The 25,853-nt window shown below is 43.0% G+C and overlaps 1 protein-coding gene across 1 annotated transcript in view; it reads left to right on the top strand.

Moving 5' to 3' along the window:
* Positions 1-743: 743 nt before the first annotated feature.
* The window catches only part of LOC144792796 (uncharacterized), an 844,113-nt gene continuing 819,003 nt past the window's right edge, over positions 744-25,853 (top strand). Inside the window, exons 1-4 of the mRNA XM_078667999.1 lie at positions 744-905; positions 8,757-8,831; positions 18,742-18,816; positions 19,430-19,504. Of these exons, the coding sequence (XP_078524125.1) occupies positions 8,777-8,831; positions 18,742-18,816; positions 19,430-19,504 (205 nt within the window). The 5' untranslated portion in view covers positions 744-905; positions 8,757-8,776. The remainder of the gene's footprint in view (positions 906-8,756; positions 8,832-18,741; positions 18,817-19,429; positions 19,505-25,853) is intronic.

The raw sequence follows: 25,853 nt of genomic DNA on the forward strand, positions 1-25,853 counted from the left end.
TATGAAAGACTTGTTTGGAAAAAAAGGTCTGGGAACACAAATTATGTGGCCATTGAAAATTGAAAATTAATTGGAAATCCCTCTTGCCTGTTACACTATAGCTTGAGGATTCATTAGCTGCAGACTGCGATAGTTTTCAGAGGGTATAAAGAGAAATACATGTTGGTGTTGGCACAGTAGGTGAATGGCCTGCATTGTATTTTCCAAAAATGTATTTTCTAAATACTGCAGCAATCTGAAAGAGTTCTAACCTATAGTAATAGGTAGCCAGAAAGTGAGAAAATACAGTAATTTTAATGCCTGACTCTTGGGGCCCAAATTTCCTACATAGTGCGATACCTATCTATAATATAAGCTTCAGATTACTGTTTTAGTTTATTCACTATATTAATGTCTTTTGTTTTATTTCCTGTAACAAGAAACAACAAACCCTATATCCATAGTTACCACCACAGTGAATTCCGAAAATACAAGCATACCAACTTTAACTGCAGGTATCTCTTTGTTTATATATTTCTTTATTGCACTTTCTAAGTGCATTACGATGCTCCCGGGGTAGTTTAGGAGAGGCGTAGGGTTTTCCTCTTTCCTCTCCTCTTTCTTTCTTGTAGTTTTCTGCCGCATATATGTGGCGTGGGAGGAGTTACGGACGCATGGCTCATTTCACATTTAACCCGAGCAGGCCTGAGTTCCCGTGCTTGGTTTTTGCTTCCGGTTCACGACACCTGGAAGCTCATGGCTGCTCGCAGCATCGGAAAGCATTGCCTTTTGTCGCGGGATTCTACGTACAAACCGAGGAGTTTTTCTTTGTTATCCTTCAATTTGGGACTGAATTCTATCTCGACTCCTCGTTTGGACGTGGCATGGAATTCCCTGCTGACGAAAGCACCATCGGATAAGTCTGAGTTAAGACGAGTCATTTTGAGCTCACATTTTTGATTTACCCAGGGTCGGGTAACTTTGGATATGATGAGTTTCCAGGAGGGGTTTTCCTCCTTTCATTTGTTTTGTTAAATAATATTTATAAAGGGATCCCTGGAATTTTTTATGGATAATAGTTTTTCGGGTTTTTCCCTTCAGTCTGGGTTTTTTTTCTCGAACATTTAATATTATGATTTGTCCTTAAGAAATCCCTATTACTTGGACTACAAAGTCTGGAGAATTCATCTCAATATAAATATTAGGAGTACAAATTCCACGAGGACTTCTTTTCTGAAATTGGTCTCCACATGCGTGGGTTTCAACCTGATATAGGAGACAAGAAGACAAGCTGCTTCAGTGGGTCCTAGTTGATTTTCCTGACAGTTTCCCTCCCTCTCCCTCGGTATTCCATTGCTCCTTTCCAAACTAATCAGCAGGACAGAAGCTTTGGAGCCACGGTTAGAAGAAAGGGGTTCTCTTCGCTCCTGCAGTATTGGTTTTTGAACGGGCCTGTGGGTGGTCGGGACAGAAATCCAAACACATGAAACAACCACTGCCTGAGTGAAGATGGACATTGTTAAGACTAGTCCCATGTCCCTGGGGGATAGGGGAGGGGCGGGGGATCCTTCCATGCAGGACCTGGTGTCTGCCCTGTATGTGCTGCAGTTAGAAGTAAGTGACTTAAGGCAGTCAAATCAAGCAGGAGTTAACCGGTTATCGAGCCCGAGAAATCACTTGGGGGAAGTGTTTTGCTGCCTCACCAAAGGCAGCCAGCCCTGTAGTGCAACCAGCTACCTTTCAGTTTGATGGGGTGGTGCTTCCACTGGCAGTACCGGGTCTCCTGTTGTCATTACTGTACAGACACCAGTGCAGGTTCCGTTGGCTGTCCCTGAGCATTTTTCAGGGAATTGTAATAAATACAGGGGGCCTTATTTATGAAGGCCTTGCTCCATCGGTGCGTCACTTTTAAAATAGGAGAAAGTGACACACCGGCGGCGCAAGGCCTTCATAAATAAGGCCCAGGATCTTTATGAACCAGTGCCACTTGCACTTTATGTGCCGTCCATTGGCTTTTCCTGATGATTCAGCCAAGGTGGCTTTTGAAATCTCTTATTTAGCAGGTACGACAGCTCAGTGGTCGGTTCCTTTCTTGCACAACAACGATTCTGTTTTGTATAATTTTCCAGCATTCAAAGAACAGATGTGATGTTTATTCGCCAAACATGCCTTCATGCAGGCTAGTGATACAGAGCTGCTCAAATTAGGACAGGGGAAACAGGAGTTGTTAGTGTATGTTTCCACCTTTAACCTTCTTGTGGCAGAAACGCTTTGGCCAGTAGAAAAGCAAACATCTTTGTTTTTTCAGGGTCTCTGCGAGGATTTGAAAGATGTTGTGGTGATGGATCCTCCTGAAGTTTGTATAGAGTTTATTGATTTAGTAGTGAAATTGAATCATCGCCTACTAGAGAGAAAAGTGAAAAAGAGGTGTTTTCCTTTTCCTTATTCCGTTGGGACACAAGGTGATCAGAAGGAAGCTATAGAGCCTACATTTCTTCCTAAACCAATGCAAATTGGGGTGGTGTGGGCCCTATGTCCAGAAAAGAGAAGGAAATGAGACAGGCTAATAATTTGTGCTTGTATTGTGTCAAGAGCTGACATTTTGCCTGAGAATGTCCAGTAAACCCTCTAGTTTATTGCCGAGGAAAACAGTGGCCTTTGTTGCTCAGGAGGTATTATCAGGGGCAGCAGATGATAGCAGGATTATTAACCCTTATGATATTGCGGGTTCTGTACAAAGGGTCCCTAGGCATTTCATCATGGTGACCCTGGTGAATACAAACACGAAAAGGTCTACTGTATCGGTGTTGCTAGATTCAGGCACTACTGGTAACTTTATGTATATACAGTTGGCAGCATGATTGAGAGTACCATGTGTTTGTAAAAATCAACTGGAACCAGTGAGGGCCATTGATGGTACGGAGTTAACGTCTGGATTGATTGTTAGGCAAATAGCACCCCTATAGTCTGTTAGTTTAGATTTCATTGATGCTCCTAACTTTGGTGTAATCATAGGAGTCCCCTGGCTGCAAACCCACAACACAAAGATTGATTGGATCATGCGGACTGTCACTTTGGACTCGGAGTATTGTTGCAGCACTGTTATCGTGAAGCTACTGATTGGGTTACACCATTGGTTTGTGCAGTAGGTGGAGTGGTAGAGGGTTTGCCATCTACTTATGAGGAATTTGGTGAGGTATTTGATGAAATGTAGTCAGGTTTACGCTCTTTCTGAACCCGAAGAGTGATATTTGCAATCTTATTTAGATGAAATGTTGACTCAGTGTTTTATCAGGCATTCATCATCATCATCTGTGTCTTCTCCCATCTTCTTTACACCTAAGAGGGAGGGGGGTATTCGTGCCTGTGTGGATTATAGGGCCTTGAATAATGTAACGATTAAAAATAAATATCTGTTGCCTTTCATCCCAGTATTGTTGGGTGTAGGTGCGGCATGCCACTGTATTCACCAAGTTGGACTTGCGCAGGGCTTACCATCTCATTCTGGTTCTTTCGGGAGACCAATAGAAGACCGCCTTTCGGACAAAGTTTGGCTTGTATGAGTACTGTGTCATGCCGTTCGAGCTCTGCAATGCCCCAGCTGCATTTCAGTTTTTTATTTCAAGGTGTTATGGGAGTTTCTAGATGTGAGTGTTATCGTCTATATCAATGACATCTTGATATTTTCCTAGATGGTCATGGAGCATGAGGCTCATGTAATTCGTGTGTTAAGAGAATTGCAGGAAAATGATCTGTATGTGAAGCAAGCGAAATGCCATTTTGGGGTCTCGTGTGTGGAGTTTTTGCAGTTTGTTATATCCGCTGATGGTATAAAAGTGGATCCCAAGAAGACGATGGATATTTCATCTTGGCCAGCGCCCACTTGTGTGAGGGAGATTCAGGTGCTTTTAGGATTCGCCAATTTTTATCAGCGTTTTATAGCCTGTTTTTTAGATGTGATCGCCCCTATGACAGCATTGTTGCATAAGGGAGTGCCATTTGTTTGGTCTGTGGAAACACAGAAGGCCTTGGAAACATTGGTGAGCAAGTTTACATTTGCTCCTGTTTTGAGACATTCAGATCCCGCTCTTCCCTTTTTGGTGGACGCTGATGCTTCTCAGTATGCTGTGGGAGGAGTGTTGTTGCAGAGGGACAGTGAGACGCAGGCGATGCATCTCATTGCCTTCTTTTCTAAAACACTACTGCCAGCGGAACAAAACTATACTGTGGCTGAGAGAGAGTTGCTAGCTATTAAATTGTCCTTTCAGGAGTGGAGGCACTATTTGTGGGGGGCTAGGCATACTATTACCATATACACATACATGAGAACTCAGAGTTGTTTCGTTCTGCTAGAGCTTTGATTCCAGGACAGATGAGGTGGGTGTTGTTTTTTAACAAGTATGACTTCACTATTACCAATAGACCTGTGGTTCAGCAAGTGAAGTTCAATGCAATCTCTTGCATCCAAGTAGCTCCTTTGGAGGGAGCTATGGCTCAGGAGGGCAGGCCTATGATTGATGCCAGGAAGATAGTGAGTTTCACTTCTGGTGAAGAGTTTCTTGGGGGAGTCTGGGATCCGTTGTTGGGATTGGATATGACTCCTTGGTTGACTGACCCTGCTTGTCAGCTGCAGGGCAGTTTGCTGTATCATGGGGAACAGTTGTTTATACCCCCAGAGTTAAGGTAGAAGGTACTTACCTGGTGTCATTCCCTTTCATTAGTAGGACATCCTGGGTTGACCAAAACCAGGGAGATTTGTCTTAGTTGGTTTTGGTGTAATACGCTGGGACCAGATGTGCAAGTATTCGTGGCATCCTGCCCTGTCTGTGAAGTGGATAAAGCATCACATACACTGCCTGCAGGTTTATTGCTTCCTCTGCCTGTTCCGCCCTCTCCCTGGCATTCTATCAGCATGGACTTTGTGACTGATTTGCCGTTGGATTGAGGCCACACTGCCGTTATGGTAGTGGTGGGTATGTTCACCAAGGTGGCACATTTTTTAACCCTGCCCAAAGTACCATCAGCCAGGCATTTAGCTGATGTCTTTATAGCACAGATATTATGACTGCATGGTGTTCCAACAGCAATTGTATCTTACAGAGATGCGCAGTTTGTGCCTCATTTTTGGAAGGAGTTGTGTTCCTTGTTAAAAAAGGAGCTCCGTCTGTCTGTCGCGTATCATCTTCAATCGGACGTGCAGACGGAGTGCACTCATCAGACAATGGAGCAGTACATACGCTGTTTGATGACATCTTTAACGAGTAGTTGGGTACAGGCGCCCCAATTTGCATATAACTATAGCATGCATTCAGAATTAGGGATGTCCCCTTTCTCTGTTGTCCAGCTCCTCCATATGCTCCAGGGGATATGGTGTGGCTAGAATCCAGGAATCTGGCATTGGGAGGATCCAGGTCACAAGGAGAAGGATGGTGCACCAGAATGAAATCAGTGAGCTTCCAATGTATTTAAAAAATATATCCTTTATTGTTTTTTCATTTTAAAATGTGGACTTCAGCCAACGCGTTTCGTTCCGATTGGAACTTTGTCAGGGCATAAATCGTAAGTTAGGTGTGAAAGTACCACAGGCTTTCTAGCAGATACAAATAGACATTGACCCCGGTCCTCTATATTCACCGGGATGTTAGATCACAAGACACAAATCTCTCTAAATATTTCAAGGTCCATATGCCAAAATAGTGGCAAACAATCCTCCGTAATCACCAGGAGGCTAAATTCCAACAGCTCAAATCGCACAGGATAATTTAAGGTCCAAGGGCCAAAGTAGCGGCCAACAGTCCTGGTCAATGTCGATGGTTTCTGTTGTGGTCCCGCATCCAGACTTTCAAAGAGGGAAGATCCAGGAAATTCGAACCACAGTATGTAAGGCCATTTGATATTGAGCGGATAGTCAATCCTGTGGCTATGAAATTGGTATTGCCCTTGGAATACCAGATACATCCTGTGTTTCATACCTCTCTGTTGGAACCATGCACTCCTATTACCCAAGCAATGCCCCCACCTTCTCCTTTGTAATTTATGGGGAGGAAGAATTTGAGGTTCATGCCATTCTGGATTCCCGTAGGAGGCAGCGTCGGTTGTTTTACCTGGTAGACTGGAAGGGTTATTCTCCTGAGGATCACACATGGGAACCTGCTAGGGGGTGTTGGCGGGTGCCTGCATTGCTTTTCCTGTCCTTGTAAATATGGCCCCTTAACACGCAGCACTTTGAGTGAAAGGGACGTTCCATGGGTGTTGCTGTGCCATGGAGCGAGACACATTTACAGATTTATGAGGAATCGTAAATCTGGAAATGCTTGTGAATGCTAGGCCTCCCCAGTAGAGGCGTAGGGAGGTGCAACGAGGAAAAATTTATGAATTTCTCCTTGTTTTTGTTTCCTGTTTCTATGTGTGCTGCAATCTGCAGCTCACATTAAAAGAGGAAATTACCTCTAATTATTGTTTTTGTTCAGGAAGTTTTCCCTTCTTGCACATAAACAATCACTGAAAGAATGCTGTTTTTTAACTTCAATGTGTGCTAATGCAGCAAACATATAAGTTGAAAAACTGCATTTCAGAATGTTTCTGTGCAGGAAGGAAACCCTTCCTGAACAAAAACAATCTCCCCACAAAGCAGGCATCCTTGCACCATGGTGCAAGGGTGTCTGCATCGGCGCATGGCAGCAGTTTGTGCACCAGCGCAGGGGAAGCACAGAGACGCAACATCTTGTAAATGTGTTGCATCGCTGTGCTTTCCAAGCTAACGCAGCATGGTGCAGCAAACTGACTTGCTGCACCGTGCTGCGTTAAAATATCGTAAATGTGCCCCACAAAGTCCATATTCATGCACTGCTTGCAGGTTTACAAAACACATAACACATCAATATCAATCACTCAGTATTTGTAAAGCGCAAACTACTCAAGACACTGGGGGCGTTTGTGGAAATTAAGGGGCATATTACCAAGCAATAGCGATAATTATTGCTATTGCTTGGTTAGAGACAAAAATGTACCGCTGAGCTGCGGCGATTTTTATCGCAGATAAACCTTGGTATTACCAAGGTTTATCGCAAATGCGATAAAAAACGGCCGCAATGCATGAAAATCGCTGAGAATCAGCGATATTCATGCATTACCGAGCTAATGCTCCTAGCCATGTTATCCACCTCCCATTGGATAACATGGCTAAGAACTGCTCAGGGCAGGTGTTAGCTTTTGGAGATATTCGCGCTTAGCGCGAATATCTCCAAAAGTTGGTAATAGGAGATAGCGATGTTAGCGACTGTTTCCAGTCGCTAACATCTTGGCACGCCCACTTTGCATGTCATTAGTGATAAATATCACTGACATGCAAAGTGGGGCCCAAGATGGTCGCTATCTCCTACTAGCTGTCGCTAACTGGTGTTAGCGACATCTAGGTAATAAGGAGATCATTTTATCTCCGCTTTCTTGGCTTTTAAAGCCAAAAAAGCGGAGATAAACCCCCTTGATAACATGCCCCTATGTGAGCTATTGCCCAGAGTCACATGGTGCTGAGCTGAGCTGCCGCAGGAGCGAGGGATCGAACCAGGAGCCCTGTGCTCCGAAGTCAGCTGCCCTGGCCGCTGCACCATACCTCTCCAATAAAAGACAAGAGGCCAGTTGTATGACCATTCACTTTAGAGAGTCTGAAATTGTGTCGAATTGCGACTCACAATTTGCAACTCGCTAAAGTGAATGTACAACAGTGTCTCAGATACTGTTTGCGATTCCTAGTGGGTCGCAAATTTCATGCCTCACCAATATTTATAAGGCAAGAGCAATTTGCAATCCCTTTGGCAATGGCTAGCAGTCCCAAGGATGGTAACCTGCTGGGGTCAGCAGACCGCCATGTCTGTGACTGATTTTTAAATAAAGCAGTTTTTTTTTGCAGCCCGTTTTTCTTTAAAGGAAAACGGGATGCATTTAAAAAAGAAAAAGGACATTTTTCAGTTTAATTTTTTGAGGGGCCAGCTCCTATAAAATATTTTCGGAAACACTTACAAAGGGGAAGGGGTCCCCTGGGCACTCCTTCCCATTTGCGAGTGGTTTACCACCTACTTGAAGTAGGTGGTAAACTGCAAGTGTTTTGGGACTGCAAATACGGTTCAAAACAATGGCACATGCCATTTGGACTCACTATTAGGAAGGGATGCCCTTGGCATGCCCCTTCCTAATAGAGAGTCGCAAACGCTATTTTGCGAGTCAGTGATTCGCAAAATTGTATTTGTACATACCACCACTATTTTGTGCGGTCACAAATGCGTTGATTTCCCTTTTGTGACCGCACAAAAACAGTCATACATCTGGCCCATTATCATTTATAATGCCAATAGCTGAAACTCTTGCAAATGCGAGACCTATTGCATTGCATATGCTTGTTTTTCTTTGTTGCTGTTTTTTAACGTGACTCACACTCTTCATTTTATCATGTGTCTTCTATTTTCCCTTTATTTTGTCTTTTTTCATTCAACATTTCTTCTATTTCCCTCTAATCTCTTATCTCTTGATTTCTTGTTTTTTTAAATTTTACTTTTGAAACCATCAGCATATTCACTGTTTAAACAAACACCAAACTGAATGAATTGAAACTGACAGTAACAGGAATTGTAAAAGAGACAAAATGATAGTATTTATAGTGGCAGAATCACAATAAGGACCTAAATGTGCTACCTGCTTCTGTTAGCATCACTAATTTCAATTTTAGATTTCTACATTAGTTCATTCGAGATATTAATGTGTTCTTTTTTTTCCTCTAACAGAAACAACAAAACGCACTTCCATGGAAACCACCATGGTTGCGTCAGAAAACACAAGTACACCAACTTTGACTGCAGGTATCCTTTATGGCTCTTCATTTTTTTTTTTTTGCTGTTTTTTTATCATGACCCACAAACACTTTTCACTTTTATCATGTGTATTCCATTTTTCCTTTCTCTTTTTTCTTTAAAACATTCCTTCTATTTCATATTCATCTCTTATTCCTCTCTTGATTTCTTGTTTTTTGTATCTTACTTTTCAAAACATAAATATTTTCAGTGTTTAAACAAAGGGCCTGAAAAATAATTTGTACCCATAGCACATCCACAGTAAAATGCCAAAAATATTACCCAGCCGGCCTTGAGCATGCAACATAAATCAACACAGAAAGCGTGATTCACAAAAGTGGCTTTACACTTTTGTGTGAGTTTATGATTATTTGCAATTCATAAAGTAATTATGCGAGTAGTATCTTTACGACTGCAGAGTTTCCACACTAGTGACGGAAACTCTGCACTTTAAAAGATAATTAGTCATAAAGATACCTCTTGTAAAATTATTTTGTGAATTTCAAAAATCATGCATTTATAGGAAGTGTAAGTTTACCTTTGTCAGTCAGACATTAAGGGCACAGAAGGAGCATCTGTTCTTTTTTGGCTAAACACTGCTCCTTCTTAAATTTAAATCTACCATAAAATCCTCAATACAAGAGACCGGTTAGTTGCAAAGGGCTTGGAACACAAATTACGTGACCCTTTAATATCGTAGATTTATCTGGAATACCTCTCGTCTGTTGCACTCTAACTTGAAGATTCACTAGATGCAAGCTGGGGAAGTTTTCAGATAGTATACAGAGAAATACATGTTGGGAAGTGTACCTTAGGTGAATTTCCTACATGTTGTTCTCCAAAAACATATTTTCTCAATATTGCAGCAATCTGTAAGAGTTGTAACCTTTAGTAGTAGGAATTATGAAACAGAGAAAATTACTGTAATTATAATAGCACACTCACACGGGTCTCAAATCTGTTACAAAGGTCTTATTACGGTAGCGGTCGAAATGCCAAAGACAGATCGACAATCCGACCATTAGAGCCCTTTGGTCCAACTGCCGGATCACAAGATCCCAGCTGTCGGACCCACAGCGGTCGGGGGATGACTGCCCCTTCTGCCAGGATCAGGGATACCGGTGGCCGTCAGCTAGAATTGTGTTCCCAAATGGCAGCGGTGCCAAGGAGTACACCACAGTCGGGATTACGAGTTCCCTTTCGGACAGCCTTTTCATGTTGGAAAGACCATGATAAAAACACTGTTGAAAAATAAATTAGGGGGTTACCAAATAGGGCTCTCTTCATCATGTACCTCTGTAAAGTAGCCCTGGGGGCACATGCAGCTCCCCCACTCACTTCCATGCACCGTGTACCATGCACAACATGGTGCATGGTACATGGTGCCTGGAGGTTCAGGAGGTGCTCCATACCACAGTATTTGTGCTGCGGCCCATTTCCTTCACCATGGCACAAACCACTGTGTTATGGAGCACTTTCCAACCACCTGCACGGTAGTCTTATCATAATACGGACGGACCGCTGCATGCTTGTCGGACAGTGTCCTGAACGTGACAATATTAGATGGCAGTCAGACCATCTGCTATCAAAATAAGACCCAAACTGGGGTGTCCATCACAGTTCATTCAAAATATTAATGTCTTTTGTTTTTCTCCTGAAATAAGAAACAACAAACCCTACTTCTATATTAACCACCACAGTTAAATCAGAAAGTACAAGCATACCAACTTCAACTGCAGATATATTTTTTTCTTTATGTTTTCTTTTTTGCTCTTTCACAAAACCTCAGTTTATTTTATCATGCGTCTTTTATTTTTCCTTTTCTCCATTTTTTTCCACTATCCGCTTCATCTGTATGTCATCTCTTAAAAGTTTCTTGTTTGTTGATTTCATATTTTACTTTTGAATGCTTAAAAATATTTATTGTTGAATGAAGGGCGTGAATAATTGGTGGATGTGAGACATCCTCTGTAACAAAGCAGAAATATTGTCTAGTTAATCTTGACTACACAAAAATGTATAGACAATAAATCAGCTGATGGGCCTTTGCTGTTTGGCTGCAGTATCCTTCCACCTAAATCTGAATCCAAAGTAAAGTTCTCAATACAAGTGGCCTGTTGTTGAATCTGGCCTTGGTACAGAAATTGAATGACCATCAGAATAATAACTTTAGCAGCAATGTCCTCTGTTCAATCACACTCCGTCATAACAATGAACTAGCTAAATGTATTATAAACTTCAGATTGATTAGCGGGGACAAATATATGGAAATTAGCTCAGTAAGAGTGCGGCCTGCATGTTATTCTCCAAAAACATATTTTCCGTTATTTAATCCAACTGAAAGAACTGAAACACAGAGTAACAGTAATTGTAAAAGAAGGACTATCATAATAATTATATTGGTATAGTCATTAAAAGGACCTAAATGTACTACCTGGTGCTCTAAGCAACACTAATATCAATTTTAGATTTCTACATTAGATCATTCACACTAGGGGAAGCCCTGCAACTTACTGTCATTTTCTGGAGCTGGTCGGGGAGAGCAGGACAGTCCCAGCCCCCCCTGCGGCCGTCACAGCCACTGACACCACTGACGCCCCCGGAGGTGCCTTAAAAGGCACCACAGGTCCCCTGCAGAGCTGGAAGCCCTGCAATTTCCTGCCGTTTTCTGGAGCTGGTCGGGGAGAGCGGGACAGGACCACGAGTCCCAGCCCCTCCTGCGGCCGTCACATAAGAAACAACAAACCCTACTTCTATATTAACCACCACAGTTAAATCAGAAAGTACAAGCATACCAACTTCAACTGCAGATATATTTTTTTCTTTATGTTTTCTTTTTTGCTCTTTCACAAAACCTCAGTTTATTTTATCATGCGTCTTTTATTTTTCCTTTTCTCCATTTTTTTCCACTATCCGCTTCATCTGTATGTCATCTCTTAAAAGTTTCTTGTTTGTTGATTTCATATTTTACTTTTGAATGCTTAAAAATATTTATTGTTGAATGAAGGGCGTGAATAATTGGTGGATGTGAGACATCCTCTGTAACAAAGCAGAAATATTGTCTAGTTAATCTTGACTACACAAAAATGTATAGACAATAAATCAGCTGATGGGCCTTTGCTGTTTGGCTGCAGTATCCTTCCACCTAAATCTGAATCCAAAGTAAAGTTCTCAATACAAGTGGCCTGTTGTTGAATCTGGCCTTGGTACAGAAATTGAATGACCATCAGAATAATAACTTTAGCAGCAATGTCCTCTGTTCAATCACACTCCGTCATAACAATGAACTAGCTAAATGTATTATAAACTTCAGATTGATTAGCGGGGACAAATATATGGAAATTAGCTCAGTAAGAGTGCGGCCTGCATGTTATTCTCCAAAAACATATTTTCTGTTATTTAATCCAACTGAAAGAACTGAAACACAGAGTAACAGTAATTGTAAAAGAAGGACTATCATAGTAATTATATTGGTATAGTCATTAAAAGGACCTAAATTTACTACCTGGTGCTCTAAGCAACACTAATATCAATTTTAGATTTCTACATTAGATCATTCACACTAGGGGAAGCCCTGCAACTTACTGTCATTTTCTGGAGCTGGTCGGGGAGAGCAGGACAGTCCCAGCCCCCCCTGCGGCCGTCACAGCCACTGACACCACTGACGCCCCCGGAGGTGCCTTAAAAAGCACAACAGGGCCCCTGCAGAGCTGGAAGCCCTGCAATTTCCTGCCATTTTCTGGAGCTGGTCGGGGAGAGCGGGACAGGACCACGAGTCCCAGCCCCTCCTGCGGCCGTCACAGCCGCCAACACCATTGACGCGCCTGGAGGCGCCTTAAAAAGCACAACAGGGCTCCAGCAGCGCGGGACGCACCCGGGCCATCTGCGCCCGTCTGCGCCCGTCCTCGGCCGGTAGAGGCTGGGCTGGGCCAGGGCTCTAAATCCTCGTGGTGCGGTTTGTGCACCACCAGGACAGGGAGTGGAGGACTGAAAACTGATAAGGTACCTGTTTGCTTTCATACTGATTGTAGTGACTGTGCCCTGTTTTAGTTATAACCAGCCATAACTCTACAACTCAGCACTATTTGTTTTGCGTTCTGCAGCCACTTTGTTGTTACCCACTTTTGAAGCGAGGAGGGCTTGGTCTTTCTCTGGTACTGTGGGCTATACCAAGTATTTATCACCATAAGTGCTTCGTGACCAGCTGGAAATGGGCTAAAGGAAAACGACTGTGGGGGAAGCTACAGGGTCAATTGCTGCAGGCTCAGCTGGTACGATAGATTCTTTTTTAACCAGGGCAGCCAATGCCATACCAAAGGAGATAGTCCTCACTGAGAAAAGACTCTCTCTGGAAACTGAGAAAATGGCACTGGGCAATGTTGGGCGCAGTTTGAACCAGGAGGAAAGCAGGGTTCTTTCAGAAGAAATAGGTTCCCCCACACCATTGAGTGCATTGGTGGAAGGCCAAATAGGTGGTCAGGATCCATCTATCGGCACTCCTGTAGCCACCCTAACTGTAGGTGATGCTTCAGAGGGCTCACCAACTAAGAGAAAAAGAACTGCGGGAGGCAAAGTCTTGAGAAAGCCCCTACGGACCAAATCAACATCACCACAGGCAGCGGTATTGGCTAAGCCAAATTCGGATCTGCTGCTGGATAGCCTTTTCTTGAGACTTGGGTCTATGACTAAAGCCTTAGTAGCACCTGTAATTGCCAAGATAGAAGGCATAAAGTTAAAACTTGACTCCTTTGTCTCCAAGCATAGTAACTGTTCTGCAGGGGTTGACATTGCAGCTGGTGGGAGGAGGGGCATCACCAAAATTGCTAACGGCCCTGAACGCAGACACCAGATCGGTAGCATACAAATAGATAAGGTGACTGGCACTCGACCCACCTTGGGTGTGTCTCATCTTAGTACCCCAACTACTGATTACGTGTCATTGGGGGGTGGTATCGAACAGCAGGCAGATTGTTAGGAAACCCGGGAATGTGTGAACGAGGATCTTCCATCTATACCCACATTAGTCCACGATAAACAGGCAACCCTGACAAAAAAATGTGTCTCCCACCGCAATCAGCGCCTTTAGTAGTTGTACCTGTTGGGGTCCCTCCACTTTCATCTGGTATGAGGAACCCTCATTAGACCTGATATATAAGACCACTGGTGCAATAAAAATTGTGATAAATGGCTCAAATATTACTCCAGATATCATCATGGCAAGAAGGGTTGGTTGGATCGGTCACTGGACCAGGAAAAATATGGAGGGGGATTGTATAATTGTCAATTTTAAGCATCGCGTGCAAGCTAAAGCGCTATTAGATTGCCAATATGAATATGGCGCTAAAACTAAAATTAAAATAGTCCCACTACAAACCTTTTATCCTCCCAACTATTTTCCCAACAGCGATCGGTAGATGCCTGGCTGGCAAAAGCCTTTTAAGCTACTCACAAGCCCCCAAGAAAGCAATTTTAAGACTATACTATCATTATCAAATCGGTTCTTACCACTAACAAATCTGCAAGGACTTGATGAAAAAGATTGACTGACAATGGCAGTAGGGATTTCACAGGTTAAGACCTCCCAGCCGGAAGCTTCTATAGAACCAATAACAGCTGCCCCAACTCTCCACTGTTTGCTGGATAATTCTACCCAGTCTACTACTATTCCAGGTAGCCCTAATGATGCCTCTATGAAGGTATTGTCCTGAAATATAGCGGGGCTGAGATCAAAGAAGGGGGATATTTCGTGGGTACACTTCCTTGCTAAATATCATATAATTGCTCTTCAAGAGACTTGGGAATCTAATGACGGGTTTTATCTTGACGACTTTACCTCTTTTTGCAAACATGCAATCCCGTCTAATATGGGCAGAGCAAAGGGTTTAGCCTTAAACTCTGTTATAGTGCTAAACTGATCAATTCCTCATCACCCTATGTGCTAACAGTGGAACTGCCAGGAAAGAATCTTACCACTTTGTTAGTGGTAAACTTTTATAATTCCTTTTACTAGGACCCATGAGACTGAGCATCTCCTGGCCCTGGAAGAATTACTAAAAAACTATGGGGAAGACAGCCAAGTGTATTATGATATGCTAATTATGGGGGATTTTAATATACGGAAATGTTGTTTTAACTGCCCTTTGATACTGAAGGAGATAGGGGCCAGATGTAGGTAATTCATATTTACCGACTCTTAAATACCGAATTTTACCGATTCGGTATTTAAGAGTCGGTAAATATGAAGGGGGGAGATGTAGGTATTACAGATTCTGTAAATACCGAATCTTTAAGATTCGGTATTTACCAAATCTGTAAATACCGAATCGGTATTGCCCATTGATTCCTATGGGCCTTGAAGCCCATTGGAATCAATGGGCAATACCGATTCTGTATTTACAGAATCGGTAAATACCGAATTTGGCAAGGGTGCAGGGGGTGTCACTTTGACACCCTCTGGCACCCCAAAAATAGGCATGTGCGCCAAGTGGCACACAGACATGCCCTAAGGGCATGTCTGTCTGTCACATGGCTAGGTGTGCATGCACACATGTGCATGCACACCTGAATTCGGTATTTTAACACCCAATTGGATTGTGTGTTAAAATACCGAATTTGTAGGGCCTTTGGGACTCAGAAGAGTCCCACTTACATCTGGGAATTACCGAATCGGTAAAAATACCGATTCGGTATTTTACAGAATCGGTAAATTTACCGAATCAGTAAATTTACCGATTCTGTAAAGATATGCCCCTACATACCAAGTCTTACATACCGGTCGGTAACGGCCGAAAATACCGATTTTCGGCCGTTACCGACCGACCTACATCTGGCCCTAGATGACTTACAAGGGTTAAACCACTTTGAGCATATACTGTCAGGAAGGCTTATAGAAGGACTTCTCTCTATGTTTAACCTGAACTGCTTAAAACAATCTGACAAATCCGCCCTGGATCCGCCCTGGTCCCCACCTATGTATGTAATGGTAGTTTTAGCACAATTGACCATATCTTTTTATCTGCTCTATTTACTTCACCTGTACAGACTTTTAATGTTATTTTTTAATTGTCTTAGTGATCTTAAACCCTTTAATATTGGTTCTCCTCTGCGTTCTCCTGGGTTAATAGGGGGGGGGGGGCTGCGAAACATTTCACTAATGAAAACATTACCACTAAAGATCAAGCACAAAGGCTGAGGTGGGAAAACATTACCACAGATGGTTTTTGGGAGAATTTGTATACTACTTGTGCCACAGAGCTTAAAGTATCAATGGACCCTGCACTACAAGCTAGAGCTACTCTAGACACCTTTGACATTATTGTTAAAACGGCAGCTTCAAACTTAGTGACCAAAACCAAGGTGAAATCCTCAAAACTAAAAAGGTGCTTTGATGACACATGTTCAGCTGCCCATAAGGAGCTAATGAAGGCTGTAAAGAAAAAAATGAGGGATCTGATACTAACCAGGAGCTGCAGGAAGATGCATAAACTAACTGTGTGTGAGAGAAAAAAACAACTAAGAGAGCATGCCGGAAGGAACTTGGCCAACCTGGTGTCTTGTCTGACAGCTCACGATTTTGGTCAATAGTTAACAGCCCTCTTTTTTCAGATATGCAAACCTAAGTAAGAATTGTATAGTACCGGCAGAGAAATGGTTCCAGCATTTTAGCAATATTTATAGCATCACCAACCTAGTAGAAATAACAGGACACACAGCTTTTGGATAAGACAACGTCCCCCTTCATTTTAATATAGAAGAAGTTCTTAAAGCTATTATATCGACATCGGGGGGAAAGGCCCCTGGCCCTGACGGGATACCGGCAGACCTTTATAAGGCAGACCCTAAGTCTGGGCCAGGATCACATGTTTTTAATGCTGCCTGTGCTTATGGTCCCCCCCCCAGTCATGGGCAAAGGCATTTATTGTCCCCATTTTTAAAAAGGGCCTCCGTGACGACCCGGCTTGCTATAGGCCAATTTCGCTTCTAGACTCTGTGTCTAAAATTATGGGTAAGGTAGTCCTGGATCGTCTCACAGTCTGGCTTGATCATTTTAATGTTATTTCCGACCTTCAATATGGATTCAGACAGGGAAAGGGGACAATAGATCAATGCCTGAATCTCCATCTGGTGATCTGGACGTATACCATTGCCAAGGGAGGTGTCCTGTACCTGGTCTTTATGCATCTAACCTCAGCTTTTGACCTTGTCAATAGGTCTAAGCTGTGGTTGGTCCTTCGTGAAATAGGGCTAGCGGCTGAATTGATCTCCTTCCTGCATACTGCACATGTTAACACTACAGCTGCGGTGCGGTTTAATGAAGATGGCAGCTTGACAGATTCTTGGCCAGTAGGAAGGGGGTTATGGCAAGGGTGCATTTTGGCCCCCCTGCTATTCACCCTATATATCAGCAAACTGGAGGACACTTTGTAAATGTACATGTATTTATATAGCCCAAATCACCGACCCGGTATCTAAGCGCTTGCTTAGGGAACCCGTCCTGGTATTCCCCTGTGAGATACCCCGGCAGGGTATCCACAAGGTGAAAGCCAGGCATCCCGCCGCGAGGGGCCGTAGTGGAGATTAAGCAAGCTATTGCCCAGAGTCGCAGAGTGTGACCCCGTGAGTTGAGTAGGCAACGGAGCGAGAATTGTCGAGTCCGTGGAATTTTTGAGCCCGAGACCCGCCAAGGCGGGGAATCGAACCCTGGTCCACGGCCGATCTCAGCTTCTGGGTCTGCCGCCTCTAACCACTGAGCCTCGCTTCTCCACTTTAACATCATGCTGCAAGGACACACCAAGGGGCGGTGCCAAATCGATTCCCGCATTGTTGTATGCCGACGATGCGGTTTTATTGTCTAGAACTGCAAGGGGCCTGCAACAACTTTTAAATTGTTTTATAGATTTTTTGAACTCACTCGACTTGGTAACAAATTTTAAGAAATGCCATGCAATGTTGTTTGGCCCAGCAAAGGCGGTCAAGGCTAAATTTTACTGTAATGGGATGAATTAACCAAAGTATCCACTTTCCCATACTTAGGGGTACTCTTTGATGACCAAGGTACATGGGGAGCAAAACAAACACTTAAAAACCCCTGCCCGCACTCTTGAAAGCCTATACCACAAAATGTATTCCTATGGCCACGTATGGTTGCAATACCTGGGGTTACAAAGATGTAAAGGATATTCCAATGGCTGAGAATAATTTTATGCGCAAACTCCTTGGGGTCCTTGTAGCTACTCCTGTTTATTGCCTGCATGAAGAACAGGGGATGGGGTACATTGCAGACCAGATCGCAGTTTTCGCCCTGCTACGATGGCTTACAATCTGGACTCAACACCCCCCCCCAATTTAAATCAACTTGTAATTTTGGACTGCATGGCGCTAGAGAGAGCACAGCGAATCCCTTGGCTTAAATACATAAAGGAAGAAACAAAATGTCTAGGGTGCCCAGATTTATTTTTGACCCCAAAGCCTTTGGGCCTGACTGCGATCAAAGATTTTAAATGACAGTTTGTGGATAGGTGGAAATGCCTTAGGGAAGAGGCCGAGTTAGGTAAGCCCTCGGTGAGAAGGTAGGTCACTCTGAGCTTAGGACCTCAGCTGCAACCATATTTATCTTATGTTAATAAACCATACAACTGTTTTGTTATAACAAGATTTACGTGATATTAATTATGGATCTGGTCTATTACTTGAGCACAGTGCACTTTATATGAAATTGGCTTTTCTTACAAACGTTTTTAGATATGAATATTGTGATTAATATATGGGACTATTTTATTGAGTATGTATTTGGCTGGAATGTGTATTTTCTTTTAATTATATTGTATGCTTTTATGACTCTTGGCTGTCGAATAAAGCATTTTAGACTGACTGACATTCACAATAGTAATGCTTTTTGTTTTTTTCATCGTCTCACAAGAAACAGCAAAACCTACTTCCATGGAAACCACCACAATGACTTCTGAAAAAACAAGTAGACCAACTTCTACTGCAGGTATCCTTTATCGGTTATCATTTTTGTTTTGGTTGCTCTTTTTTACCGTTACCCACAAGCAGTCACCATTTTAGCATATGCCTTTTATCTTTCCTTTATTTTGTCTTTTTTCTTTCAACATTCCTTCTCTGTCTGTTGCTTTTTAACTAAATACTGCTCCTTCTTAAAGTTGAATCCACCATAAAATCCTCATTACAAGAGACCCGTTAGTTGCAAAGGGCTTGGAACACAAATTTGGTGGCCCTTGTAAATTGTAAATTTAGCTGGATTACCTCTTTTCTGTTGAATTCTAGATTGAAGATTCACTAGCTGCAAGTTGGTATTGTTTTCAGATGGTATAGAGAGAAATACATGTTGAATAGGTACCGTAGGTGAATTTCCTGCATGTTATTCACAAAAAACATATTTTCTCAATATTGGAACAATCTGAAAGAGTTGTATCTGATAGTATTAGGAATTCTGAAAAAAGGAAAATTACTGTCATTATAATGGCCCACTCATAAGGGTCCCAAATATCTGACATAGTGTGGCACCCATAAGTAATATCAGTTTCAGATTACTGTTTCAGTTAATTCACAATATTAATGTCTTGTGTTTTTTCTTCTTTAACAAGAAACAACAAATCCTACTCCTATAGCAACCAGCATGTTGAAATCAGAAAGTACAACCATACCAACTTCAACTGCAGGTATTTGTGTTTTGTTTATATGTTCCTTTGTTGCTATTTCACAAACTCTGTTGATTTTATCATGTGTGTTTATTTTTTCCTGTTTTTCTATGGACCAGCCCTTTCATGTGTTTGTCATATCTTAAATATCTCATTTTTAATTTTATATTTTACTTTGAAATACTTAATACTTAAGCATATGTATTGTTGACTGAAGTGCCTGAATAATAATTCGGTGGATGCAAGACATTCATTGTAACAATGCAGAAACACTGTTCAGACAATTTTGACTATACAAAAATCAATAGAGAATAATTCAGCAGAAGGGGCATCCGTTGCTTTTTGGCTGTAGTATCATTCCACCTAAATCTGAATCAATAGTAAAATTCTCAATACAAGTGATCTTTGAGTTGCCACCCTCCTTGGTAAAGCAACAGGTACACTGAAAGAGGGCAATTACAGTAATTTTATTGCCCCCCCTGATAATAAAAGCCTAATTATTAGTTTTAGATTACTATTTCATATAAATCACAATATTAATGTCGTAGGTTTTTTTCTACTGTGATAAGAAACAACAGACCCTGCTTCCATACAAACCACTATTATTCTGAAAATACTAACACACCAACTTCAACTACAGATACTCTTTTCTGTTTAGTGAGAGAAATGTGGTTGTTGGTTGAATGATGGGTGACCCCTGTTCAAGCAAAAGCCTCAATCCCTGGCAGGGTGGACAACCATAGTCACTAAATTAACCTCTGCTTAAGCCTGGAGAGCTTGACATACAAAAAGCAGTCAGGCTTAACTTAGAGGCAATATGTAAAGTATTTATGAAGGACACAAAAATTAAACACAAGACAAAATCCTGCATCAATTTTGAAAAATGTAATAAATTTGAATAAACTATTTGGCACCAAAACAGCCAAAATCCAATCAGTAGAAACGGGGTTATTAATTTTTAGTAAACACTAGCATTTTAAAGATCAAAAGGCCAACCACAAACATCTAGTCATGTGAGACTTGGTCAACTTTGAAATATATGGCCGACCACAATGGAGCATGGGTCAGATACCAGAGGGAGATGAAGACCTATCAGCGCTTCAGACTTATAAGAATTTTCAAGAGAAATTTTCCGAGAAGGTACAGTCCAGCTGGGCAAGTCTGTAGGCAGTGTACAAGGTAGGAACATCATCATTGGGGAGCTGGCAAACAAAACTGCGGTGAAGACTTCTATGTTTCTGACTAAGGGCCTGATTATGATGGATCGCCAAACCTGTGGAGGTGGTCCCTGGACCATCAGATTGGTGGTCCACCTGCCATATTACAAACCACTGCAAATGCTAGCGCACATGTTGTACCCCCCTGAGTGCAGTCACCCCTTTCCTGCACAGATTCGATTTTATAGTCCATGTTGTACAGGATCGGGCTTTGAAGTACCAATTGCAGTGCCTGCTCAATAGGTACCACTGTGGGAATGCCAAACGACCGCCCACCAGACCACAAGATTACTCGTAATCTGGTGGGTGGCCGGTGGTGGCATTTGGCGGACTTGGAGCGGAGCGCTGGCATGGCGGCCCACTCCAAGACTGGCAAACTTATATTCAGGCCCATAGTCACTTTTATGCATGTCAAAAATCTCTAGCGGAACAAGGCAAGAGGTTGTAGCAGAGGAGAGTTCCAGGAGGCCAGCTACCTCTTTGACGAAGGAGCGCTGAACAGGAAGTACCGCTGCACAGAAGAAGGAAGTGGTTGCTACAGCCAACCAACTATGAACTTTGAGTGGATCGACTAGCAGGTTGGTCCCAGTCTTCTCTCGGTTCTCAGAGCAGTTTTTAGCCCAAAAATATCTAAATCCTGAGGCTTGGATTTTGGCTATCCCTGCACATTTAACACCACCCCAAGGGTCCAGGAATGGAGAGGCACCACTTGGGGGGTCAGAACTCACTCAGGCTGGTTCAAGTTGTGGGTTCAAGATGGTTGGAGATTTTTCAGTTCCTGAGGCCCTGATCAGGAGGCCAGCCAACTAGCCCTGGTGTCACTTTGGTAGTCCTGGGTTAAAGAAGTGAAATAGGGCTGAAGCAGTAGGGCAAGCACCTAAGGGTTCAAGGCAGCAAAGCAGTTCTTCTAGTTCCTGCAAAGCCGTCTTCTGAAGTACACAGTAGGACACAGAAGCACGCAGTCCTCTGAAAGTCCTTCTGTGGGTGCAGAATGTGAAGTGGAGAGCTGGTCTGAGGGTCTTATCCTTATACCTGGTGTCTTCTTTGAAGTAGAAGGTTCAAAAGATTCTCCGTTAAAGTTATTAAAGTTCCCTGTCTCGCCCACCCTTCTACAAGCTGGCTGCATGAACAATGCAGTGCTGACAAGTCCTTTGTGTGACGGTAGGGCACAGCCTATTCAGTTACAGGGTGAGCAGTTCCCACCTCTGCCCCCATCCTGCCAGCGATGGCCACCCAGGAACACCTAATACCTTTATTGTGTATCTGTCTAGGAGGAATAAACAAAGACCGACTGAAAACTACACCCAGTCATGGGTCCCAGGTACATGCTGCAGGCACCAAATATGGCAAGAAAACGTCAACATTCTAAAAGTGGCTTTTGCAAAAAGGCAACTTAAAATTCGACTTCAGTATTAAAGAGGAATTAAATGATAATTTCTCAAGCAACAAGAGCAAAATGCCTACCAGTTCCGATCATTACTTGCACTTATTAAATGTAATAGGACAACACAATGTTATCCTATTGAAGATTGTTCCTCACAGTAGTGAGGCAACCTAGGGCCTACCTTACAGGTGACATTTATGTAATAAAATGGGAGATTATGGCTTGGCAAGGAGAATATCTTTCTGGGTCAAATTGGCAATTTAAATCTGCATTCAGGCTGCAATGACAGACCTGGGACATGTTTTAAGGGAATACCTATGTGGGTGGCACCATAAGTGCTACAGGCCAATATTTGCATCTAATTTACAGTGAGACTTACCTTGGAAACTCCAGCTAGCAAAACTGCTGCGTTTTCAGCGATGGCGAACAGATCTATCCAAGGCTCCCCCCCTGCTGAAAGAGATCTTGCACCACCAAGGTATGGAGGAGCCATTCATAATCCGCTCGGCATCTTCTGCTGAGTTCATCCGCTTTGTTTTTCAGAGAGACCGCCAGGTGTTGAAAAAAGAGGGGAAATGCTCTGTAATACCAGCGGTGCCCAGAGCTGCAAAGCCTCTTGACAGAGGGTCCACGTCCCACTCACCCTGTTTGTTACAGAACAGCCTCCAACTGGGTGCCCATGGTGGTTGGAGGGAAACCAAAGAGGCTTGGAAGCAGCGGCTCCCAGGTGGAAGTAGTGGACTGACGTGACTGCTTGCTGCTTGTCCCACATTGTTTATGGGACCCATGCCCTTAGCCACGAAAAGTCTGGAAAGCTATCAGCCATGGTGGCTGGGAAGAATGGGCCTAGATGAAGACCTCTTCTGTGGTCCAGAAAGGGGTGAAAGGCGGATTTGGGTTGGCTAGGGGCCATGGAGCAGTGCAAGGATCTGGCCGTCACTCTGCTGACCTTAAAGCGATCCAGAGCTGAATCCACCTTCTCTCCAAAGAGTTGAGAGCAATCAAAGGACATAGGAAGCTTGGACATCTCCTGAAAAGCCAGTCATTCTCACCCAGGTATTTCCCCACCAATCGATCTGCCCAGTGAGGCAGTTGAGTCAGACTCACACCTTCTGGTGAACTTAGCTGCATCTCGCCCATCAGCAATAGCCTGGGTAAGTATGGCTCCATATAGTATGGGAATAACAACAAATAGGCATGCAGTGTGCACTGACCACAGTGGTAGGCTGAAGGAAGAGAACATTCTCTTGCCAAAGTTATCCAGACTCTTGGATTCCCTATACAGTGGAGTGGTAGAAAATGTGCCAGGATTAATTCTGGATGTGGAGGTTTGGACCTCCTAGCATTCCAGAATGGGTTGCTGGGTAATGCAACTGTAACCCCAAGGAGAAGGACAATAGGGGAGGGCAATAGTCCTATGCACAATAGCCTAAGTGCTGGCTTGGATCAGTAAGGGGAGTAAGGGTTCAGAAGGGGAAACTCCCAGCTGAAGCACCTCCATCAAGGTGTTCATCTTGACTGACACTGTGGGAAATTGAAGGTCCAAGACCTTAGCCACCCTACGTACCACTATTGCAAAAGAGGCTACCTCCTCTGTAGCCACAGTAGGCTGAGAGACGAGGCCAGTGTCAGGTGAGCTGTCTAATCCACTGGCCTCCGACAGTTCCTCATACCAGTTGTCCTGTTCTTCATCTGGGAGCTGGTATCCATAAGTGTTCATATACCCTTCACATTTGTCTCTCTCTCTCTCTCTCTCTCTCTCTCTCTCTCGGTCTATTGAACTAATATGGCACTGGCTCTGCTCCAGAAAGCATGGACCTGGTGTGTGCCAGAGTCAAACGATGCCCATCGGGCTCTGTGTCAGTATTGGGAACAACGATTGGGGTGGCGCCGCCCAGGGGCACTGGTGGAGGGACAACTGTATCGGAGCAATGGATCCATGGGGCCTAACTGATTCTGAGGGTGTACCTGTGGATCACATAGGGGTGCCTCCTATGCCTTGGGGCCCGTAGGCACCCCAAAGTGCTGGACCACCAAAATATGAGGTGCGCGGCCTCACAGAACTCGTTCAGCTGAGCAGGGTTTGCCACAGCTCTTGGAAAATCAAGGAAGGGCAGAGCGGACACAGAATCAGGTTCTACTGACTCGCGAAGCCTGAAGTGCCTATGAAAGACTTTGACAGATGCGATAAGACCTCTTTGACTTCATTGATTACTTATGTTTGTGTGACTTCCCTGATGATTTAGAGTGTCGACGACCATTGGCAAGGGCTCTGCAAATGGTCCCAGGCTGTCTGCACGATTGGGACATCGAACGTCACAGAGTTGACTGATGTCGGGCAGTCAGGGACTTGAGGGATTTCTCCCCAATACCTTCAGATGCATGGTGTCGCAGCACTTGTAGGTCTTGGACCTATGGTCCCGCTACAAGCACCTCAAACATACCAAGTTGGAGTCTGTCACTGACATTTGCCTGTGACAATCCCCACATAGTTGTAACCAGATAGTTTCTTGTGTGAAATACCTCACACCAGGAGAAAAGTGACTGAGGGATAGCTCAGACTTGTTCAGCGCTATCTGGCACAAAAAGGAGATTACTGATTCAGTGTACCAGGATGAACAAATATAAGTACTGCGCACATCACTTCTATCGAGGATGACACCGAGCCAAATGATGCCACCAACCGACACAAAGGGGTACTGCTCAAAAATCTTCTGGATCCAGACTGATACTCGGAGATATTCTAAGGTAATGAATCTTCTGCTAGAAGTCTTTATCAGAAAATGAGTTATTTGGCACTGTCTGAGAGTGTATTGCCAATGCGCAGTCGGATGAATACTCTGTCAATTAACCCTATAAAAAGTGTATGTTGTGCATGTCTGTGTATTTAGTCATTGTAGCATGTCTATTGTACATTTAAACAAAGAAGAGAAACCGGTGAGAAACTGGTGGGTCTTCCATTTTGAAAGTCCCTGGCCTGTTCCTATACAAAATACTTGTGTGATGTTATTGGATGAATGCTTCTTTTTCTTTAAGTTTTATTAATAAAAGTGAGTAGTAATCTCAGAAGGATATTTTTTAGACCAATACTAAAAGATATCTCTCCATGTACATATCTAGAGGGATATGAGTGTTTGCAACTATTGGAAAAGTCTACTGTTTGTTCTGCAATGATGAGTTTCATTAAAGTAGCACTGGGTATTAGGAGACGATATGGAATGTAGTAATTGAATCGGGCAGGGAAATGAAATTATTTTAGTCTATTGAAATTATAATGTTCTTAGCATAATTAGTGTTTTAAATTCCCAGGTGAAATTTTTCTTTTTTTGACTTCAAAGATAAATATGGTCTTCTTCTCAAGATGCACTTAGCACTTTATGTATAATGATAACCTAGCTTGTAATTGAACTTTACATGATTTTTTTCTTATTTTCCATCGTGATAAATTATTTATATCGCACTGTGATGATTTATGATAAATGTTTTAATGTTTTTTATACTTGATGTTTTATAGAATGCTTTAATGGTTGTTTACTAACCGAATAAAGCTTGCTTGGATTCTAAGGTAATTTGTGGTTAGTGTTCTATGTATGATTGTAAAGTAAAAAGTAACAATATTAGGGTTATTCATGTTATTTTGAAAATAAAGGACAGCAGAGCCTATTACGACTGCAGACATTACCACCATGACCTCTGAAAGGCCAACACAGGCAATCCTATTCCTATTACAGGTTTACTGTCTTTCTATTCAGGTTGTTGGTTTTAAAAA

This window comes from Lissotriton helveticus, chromosome 11 (genome assembly GCF_964261635.1).
Source record: "Lissotriton helveticus chromosome 11, aLisHel1.1, whole genome shotgun sequence".
Lineage (NCBI taxonomy): Eukaryota > Metazoa > Chordata > Amphibia > Caudata > Salamandridae > Lissotriton > Lissotriton helveticus.